Source organism: Rhinatrema bivittatum, unplaced genomic scaffold (assembly GCF_901001135.1).
Source record: "Rhinatrema bivittatum unplaced genomic scaffold, aRhiBiv1.1, whole genome shotgun sequence".
NCBI classification, from domain to species: Eukaryota; Metazoa; Chordata; class Amphibia; order Gymnophiona; family Rhinatrematidae; genus Rhinatrema; species Rhinatrema bivittatum.
The window spans coordinates 73,551-81,788 of NW_021820609.1; the positions used below are offsets into that span (position 1 = coordinate 73,551).

General features: G+C 43.4%; 1 protein-coding gene across 1 annotated transcript; it reads right to left on the reverse strand.

The window, feature by feature from the left end:
* Positions 1–3,038: 3,038 nt before the first annotated feature.
* On the reverse strand, positions 3,039–6,017 carry LOC115081774. The gene is given in 1 exon segment (XM_029586161.1): positions 3,039–6,017. A coding segment is annotated over 1 exon segment (2,979 nt).
* Positions 6,018–8,238: the final 2,221 nt, after the last annotated feature.

Genomic DNA, 8,238 nt, shown 5'->3' on the forward strand with positions numbered 1-8,238 from the left:
AACGGCTTAGTGCAACTGCATGCCACGCCCCCTCAGGAGCTGGCTCTTATGCACTTTACAGTTCTTATCTTTTACACATGCGTTCTAAGCATTGCTGAGCAAGCATTTTCTAGCGTGGTCTTCAAGTAGGTGTAGCTTATAATCAGACTTATTGTGTCGTCATTTAATTGACGTGTTAGACATTTTATAGCAGCAATCGTATTAATACAATACATATTATTATAACAAAATGGTGGTGCGTTCCACTGAATGTCAGTACGTAAGTACGTAATGCATGCCATTGCGTTTCAAATGTTAGTACATTCAATATGGCTGTGCGTTTCAATGCTGGCGTGGTTAATCAGAGGTTTTCAGTTGTCTCATTCAACGATCGTTCAGAAATTGAACTCCTTCATTCCCCCCTTTGATACTTCAACTTCGGCAGAAGGCAGAAGTATCACTGTCATCTGTGAGGTAGCTGAAAAGACAAACAATGATTAGTTCTACATTCACATGATGCAGGCCCTAAATATTTGCTAGGTCGTTGATTTCTTCACCGGTTTGAGACGAGGGGTCCCTATTGGAGCACCCCCCCCCCCTTTGTAGCCGGACTTTTACCCTAACAAACATGGTGGCCTTATGTTTTAATTGCATTAGAGGTCAGTGTCATAGTACACAGAGGATTCATTTTCTGAATCAGATGAGTCATAAGTGGGAAATGACGAGATGGAGGCATATTGGTTCAGCATCATGATTTGGGCAGCTGCTCTCCGATCAGCAATCTTCTCCATCATGGTAGATAGATTCCTGAGTAAGAGAGGGAAACATAAAGGGAGGAGGGCACAGGAGAGTAAGAAGAACAACAAAGGAAATACAAGTTCTTTCAGTCCAGGAATAGAGGAAAGCCAGGTAGGCAATGAGGCTGTCCAATCAAGGGCCCCAGACCAGGTCTGCACAGGAACATGAGCCAATCGCACCATGCGGTCTGTGATTTCCTCGATGACCTTGCTTTTATCATCGATCTGTAAACAACAATTGGAAAGGTTAAATTTCCCGCATACACCACCCTCCTGAGCAAGGAGATAATCCAGGGCTAATCGATTCTGGTATACAGCAGTAATCAGTTTGGTATTTTGCTTAGCCAGGATATTTAGAGCAAGTGCTGAATCATTGGTAAGGAACTCAAGAACTGCTTGAAGTCGGATGATACGATTATTCATGTACACAGGTGTTCTATATCCATATGAACCATCCTCTGCCCAGGTCCCTGGACCATAGTATTCTACAATCCGTTCAGGTGGCCATTCTTTATCAGACCAATCTCCAATAGAAACTTGATGAGCTCTTCGCCTCCTGCTTGGTTTCATGGGGCTATATACAGGCACACCTAGAGTCTCACCTGCTGTGACTGGTAGCAGGAAGAAACTAGGACGTATGGTTGCGAGGAAACAAGTACCATACCACTTAGGAGGTAACTGTTCATAAGCCCGTCATCCACATACAAAATAATAGCCATCAGGGGCTATAAATTGAGTTACTTGTTGTCCAGCTACTTTCCATGTAGCATTCAACCTGGGCTCAGTCCAAAAAGGGGTGGGTATGGTCTGATTTTCTGTTTGCCACCATGTATAATTGTTTTTCATCACAGTAAGGACTCCGGTGCATGGGGAATTTCCGATGGGCACCGTGTATAATTTAGAAAATTGTCGTGATAGACATTGTCTTCCAATAACATAGGTTTGAAGAGCCCATTCATAAGGATTGTGCTTTCGGTTGTATGTTGTGGTGTAATTCATGGCATCTAAGTCAGTCTGGAAGATCTCTTTAGCCTCCCAAGGCCATTGTTCTCCAATGTTGGTACCTCCACAGACAAAGCAATTTTTAACTTCCAAGGATAGTGCTATATTTTCAGCCAGGTTTATAAACATATTCTTTGCTTGATGAGAAATAGCATGTTTCTTAAGTTCCTCGTCGAGCTGAGAGATTTCATCAAAGAAGGATTGATATCCCACCACAGTGGTCTGGTGGAGAACGGGGCGCGGTTTCTCTCATCGCTGAGTAATAGTGAGGTACGTCATGGGATCCCCTCCGGTTCCATCAATTCCGAAACCCCAAGTATCTTGCCAAGGGGATCCTTCAGTCCTGATTGGCCATTCTAAAGTAACAATGTTTCCAGTCCCTTTAGATAGTCTGCCCACTCCTGGGCATCCTGGGTATCCTCCCCCAGTGTAGTCACACACCAAACTCCAACCGGAAAACTTCTTGTCTCCAGCGCATGGTAACCACCTGGAAGGATTGTTGGATCGATCATAGGGACAAAGATACTTGTGGTTGAAAGTATAGGCTTTTTTCCATGCTGGAGATCCGCAATGTACAGCATTTGGATGTCGGTCAAGAGCTGAGCAGGCATTGAAAGTGAGGGTAACACTGGGAGGCCCTCCTATCAGGACCTTTGTCGAATTGATATAGTATAGGATCCCTTTTCCATCGGGTATGATGTCAGAAGTATATGCTTTAGGCAACCCAGTGGTAAGCGTTACATTGTAATACTTGGGAGTAGTAGGTGAATGGCAGATGATTTTATTGTCCAGGATGCATCGATGGAAAGACTGATGCCCCTGAGTAGTGTTCAAAGAGCAAGCTGGTTTCTCGGCACAAGAAGGCAGCGGTTGGGATTGATGTATAATCGTGAAAACCAGCTGATATCCATCTTCAGTTGTTGTGCGTACTTGTTTGATACATTCGGTACAATTGTGGCTTAATGATGACTGAGAAGATTTTGGTACTGTACACAGGAATATCATTAGTAACTGTAGAACTCTCTTATGAAGATATAAATGAGCCACAGCTGAGCAGAGATGATGATGTAGATGGTAGCTATGAACCATTTCCAATCACTGTTAGAGGGGCATATGATAGTCAAGGCGGTAACTATGAGAGCACTGACGGCCCACTTCCAGAGTGTTGAAATCATGTGCTATTATGCCTGTGGAAGAGGAAAGAAACAAACAGGTTATTAATAGTCTTAGGACTGTGTTAATTTGTTACTCAAAGTTACATCAGGATGTATTTCTGGTGAATCTCAATGTACTGTCTCCAGTCCTGGAGACTTGCCAAGTTTTAGCTGCAGGTTTGATGCGGGTCCAGTGGATCCAAGTAGGGCATCCTGAAACTTTTACAGCAGTGGGTGTGATTAGTAATATGGTATATGGTCCTTTCCAGCGAGGTTTGAGGAAATCAGACTTGTCCCATTCTTTAACCCACACAGAGTCGTCCACATGGAATTGATGTGTGGGTGTGATTAGAATTACTGGCTCTGTCTCACAGGTGTATTTGCGAATTGCTTCCACAGTATCGTATAATCCTTTTAGTTGCTTACTGAGCGCCATTTCTCCTTGGATCTGCAGCGACTCAGGAAATGATGGAAGTGGTGGTGGTCTTGCGTACATCATCTCATAAGGTGTTAGCCCGGATTTTTGTGGAAGGCATCGAATATGTAACAGAGCTAATGGTAAAATGTCTGGCCACTTGGTCTTGGTCTCTTGGCATAATTTGGCCAACTGACTTTTCAAAGTTCTGTTAGCTCGTTCAACTAGCCCACTACTTTGTGGGCGCCACGTGCAGTGCAGATGCCACTGGATACCCAGAATTTTACTTAATTGCTGAGTGACTTCACTAGTGAAGGCTGGTCCATTGTCTGAATTAATCTGTCTTGGTAGTCCATATCGCGGCAAGATTTGATTTAGAAGTAGGCTGACTACTTCTCTTGCTGTTTCTGTTCGTGTGGGTATAGCTTCAATCCACCCGGTGTAGGTGCAGACCGCTACAAGCATAGCTTTGTAGCCTTTTGACGGAATCATGTGAGTGAAATCAATCTGACAGACCTGAAATGGTATAGTTCCTCGGAGAACATGCCCGGGAGCAGGGCCAGGTCCATTGCGAGGATTATTCCTTGCACATGTAACACACTGATTACTTGCATGTTTTGTCAATTGTGTGATTCTATTAATGTAGTACGTTTTTTGCAGGAGTTTTGCCAATGAATCACGTCCAAGGTGTGTATTACTATGTGCTTCCTTAACAATTGTCCAAGCAATGGTTTCAGGTATCCATATTCTTCCATCTTGGATGATCCACCATCCATTCTGTTGATGGAAATTTTCACATTGTGCCCATTCGTTCTCTTCTGTTGTATAGATGGGCACTTCACCTGGAAATTGCAAGAGAGGGCATGTTGTCGCTTTGGCTGTAAATGATTCCTGGGCTGCCGCTTTTGCAGCGCGGTCTGCTCTTTGATTTCCTTGCGCGATAGGATCAGATCCTTTAGTGTGGGCTCTGCAGTGCATCACAGCCACTTTGCGAGGTAACCAGACTGCATTTAGTAATTCATGTACTTCTGGTGCATTAGTTAATTGTTTTCCTTCTGCGGTTAGAAATCCTCATTCCTTGTATAAGGCCCCATGCACTTGAATGGTAAGGAAAGCATATTTAGAGTCTGTGTAAATATTCACAACTTGTCCTTCTGCTACTTGCAGAGCTCGAGTGAGGGCAATTAGTTCAGCTTTTTGTGCAGATGTTCCTGGAGGTAAAGGTTCGAATTCAATGATTTCATCCTCTGAGACTACAGCATACCCTGCGACTCGTACTCCATTTATAACTTGGCTACTTCCGCCAGTGAATAAAGTCCAAGCACCTTGCCAAGGTTGGTCTCTCAGATCAGGTCGACTGGAATGTACTGTAGCCATGACTTCTTCACAATCGTGGCTTACAGGTTCAGGTGCCGGCATTAAAGTAGCCGGATTCAAATTTTTACTGTCTTGTATTTGAATTTCAGGAGTCTCACATAACAGAGCTTGATATTTAACAAGACGTGAATTTGTCATCCATTTTGGTCCATGGGCTTCAAGTAGGCCTTGGATAGTGTGTGGAGTTGTTATTTGCAGAATCTGTCCAAATGTTAGCTTAACAGCTTCGGGGATCAGTAAGCATGCAGCAGCAATGCTTCGAAGGCAGCCAGGCCATCCTTTAGCTACATTGTCCATTCCTTTTGACAAATATGCAACAGGCCGTTCCCATGACCCTAGAGTTTGAGTCAATACTCCAATGGCCATGCCTTTTTTCTCATCAACGAACAGATGAAATGGTTTTGTTACATCAGGTAGTCCCAGAGCAGGGGGTGAGATCAAAGCTTCTTTCATTTGACGTAGACTTGTTAGTTCTTGTCCCTCCCACTGGAAGGGATAAGATTCTGGTTCTTTTCCTCGTAGCTTATCATATAATGGTTGAGCTAGAATTGCGTAGTTGGCAATCCAAAGTCTACAGTATCCTGCAGCTCCTAGGAATGCACGAAGTTCTTTCTTACAGGTCGGTGTAGGTTGAGCTCTTATAGCATTAGTCCGTGAAATTCCAAGACAACGAGTGCCCTCACGTATTTGAAAACCCAAATATTCCACTTCTAGTTCACAGATTTGCGCTTTCTTTTTACTTGCACGGTATCCTTTCAAGTACAAAGTCTTTAATAAGTGATGGGTTGCTTGTGCACAATCACGATAAGTTTCTCTAGAGAGCAAAAGATCATCCACATATTGTACAATTGGCCCGTGTTCCTCTTGGTATCCTTTTAAGTCTTTGGCCAACTGTTCTCCAAACAAAGTAGGTGAATGCTTGAATCCTTGGGGCAAACAAGTCCATGTATACTGTTGGTTTATTCCAGTATGCGCATTTTCCCATGTAAATGCAAAGATTTTCTGGCATTCTTCCGCCATTGGAACGGAGAAAAAAGCGTCCTTAAGATCAATAACACTGTACCATTTGGATTTTGGAGAAACTTGGGCCAAGATCGAATATGGATTAGGCACAAGGGCTACCAGGTCTGCCACTTGATTGTTTACTTTTCTTAAGTCTTGTACTGGTCGATAATCGTTGGTTCCTGGCTTCTTGACTGGTAATAGAGGGGTGTTCCAAGCAGATCGAATGCACCGCAGAATTCCCAGGTCAAATAGTCTCTGCAGATGTACTTGTATTCCTTGCCTGGCCATGTAGGGGATGGTGTATTGAGGTTGGTTTATGACTTGTGCATTTTCTTTCATTTTATTTATTTATTTATTTATTTATTTCTTTTATATACCGACGTTCGATCGAGATATCACATCGGTTTCCAGATAACTCAAAGAATAGGGTAGTAACAGCCCTATTTTACATTATAACATTGTAATAAAAATAATAAATTGTAACATTGTAATAAATATAACAAATTATACAAATTATAACAGGAATAACAGGATTACGTTGAACATTTGATGTAGTATATAACATATGTACATAAATGACTTGTTGATGAGGATATATTAAGGTTAGGTTGGCAGGGAGGGTTGAAGGGGGGAATGGGGGGGATAGGAGGGGGGAAGGTGGTGCAAGGGAGGGAAGATGGTGATGCGAGATGCTTGTGTAGGGGGGCGTGGTGTGTTGCAGTTGAATTTGGGTAGGTTACGTGTCAGGTGGGAATGCTTTTAGGAACAGCCATGTTTTGAGGTGTTTTTTGAAGACTTGCAATGAAGGTTCATTTCTGAGACAGGTGGGGAGGGAGTTCCATAAGGAGGGGCCCGCAATTGTTATGGCTCGTTTGCGGGTGACGTTGAGGTGTGCAGATTTGAGATTGGGTACGGCTAGGAGGCCAGTGTTGGTGGATCTGAGAGTTCTTTGAGTAGGGTAAGGTTGTATTCCGTTGTTTAGCCAGTTCATGTTGTTGTTGTTTATTTTTTTGTGCATGAGGGTGAGGGTTTTATACTGGATTCTTTGGGTAATGGGTAGCCAGTGGAGTTCTTTGAGAGTGGGTGTGATGTGTGAGGATTTTTTGTTGTTAGTGATGATTCTGGCGGCAGCGTTCTGTAGCACTTGGAGGGGTTTGATGTGAATTTCTGGTAGGCCAAGGAGGAGGGAGTTGCAGTAATCAAGTTTTGCGAAGATAATTGATTGAAGGACTGTTCGGAAATCGTGCTCTTAGAGAAGGGGTTTGAGTTTTTTTAGAGTCTGGAGTTTGAAGAATCCATCCTTGATTGTATTGGAGATGTGTCGTTTAAAGTTGAGATGGCTGTCGATTGTTACGCCTAGGTTTCTTGTGGACGGCGTGGGTGAGATTTGGGGCACTCCCGGGTTGGTTGAGCTTCCTGGGTGGTCGGAGGGGGTGCACTTGAGTGGAAGAGAGGGTCGGTCATCGTGGATGTGAATGATTTCTGTTTTGGCTTGGTTGAGGCATAGAGATAATTGAGATAGCAAGTGGGATAGATTTGAGCTGAGTTTGTTCCATTTTTCCATGGTTAGTTGAATGGACTTGTTTATGGGGAGTAATATTTGTATGTCGTCTGCATAGATGAAGTAGGTGAGGTTTGCCTCTGAAAGGTATTTGCATAGTGGGATGAGGTAAATGTTAAATAGGGTTGAGGATAGGGAAGAACCTTGAGGGACTCCATGAGTGAGGGGCACTTGAGAGGATTCAGATGAGTTTGTCTTGACGATGTAGGATCTGTTTGAGAGGTAGGAGTTGAACCATTTGATTGTGGTGTCTTGGAGACCAATTTCTTTAAGTCTAGTGAGGAGAGTTCTGTGATTGATGGTGTCAAAGGCGGCGGATATATCAAGAAGTATCAGGAGGAAAGATTTGCCTTTGTCGCGTCCTCTAAGGATGGTATCAGTGAGAGAGAGGAGGAGGGTTTCAGTGCTGAAGAATTTTCTGAAACCATGTTGTGCGGGCTGTAGAACATTATAGGTTTCAAGGTGTTCTGTGAGTTGATTGTTGACTGTTTTTTCGATGATTTTTGCTAGGAATGGGAGGTTGGAGACTGGTCTGTAATTTGCTGGGTCGGATTTGTCGAGTTGAGGTTTTTTGATGATTGGTTTGATGATGGCGTTTTTGAGTTTTTCTGGGAAGATTCCTTGTTCTAGGGATAAGTTGATGATGTAGGTTATTGGTTTGACAATAATCTCTCTGATGAGTTTTAGGGTTTTGATGGGGATGGGGTCTAGAGGGTGTGATGCAGGGTTGGTTTTTCTGATGATAGGTTCGATTTCTGTGGAAGCAACGGGTGTGAATTGTGACCATGTGTGGATGGGAGGGGGGATGTCAACTGGGTCGTTGTAGTTTTGGGGAATTTTGGCGATGATGTTGTTAACTTTGTCCTTGAAGAATTGTGCTAGTTTTTCACTTGAGATGTTGCTGGAGTTTGGCTTATTGTCATTTTGGATGGGGTTGGTTAGGTCTTT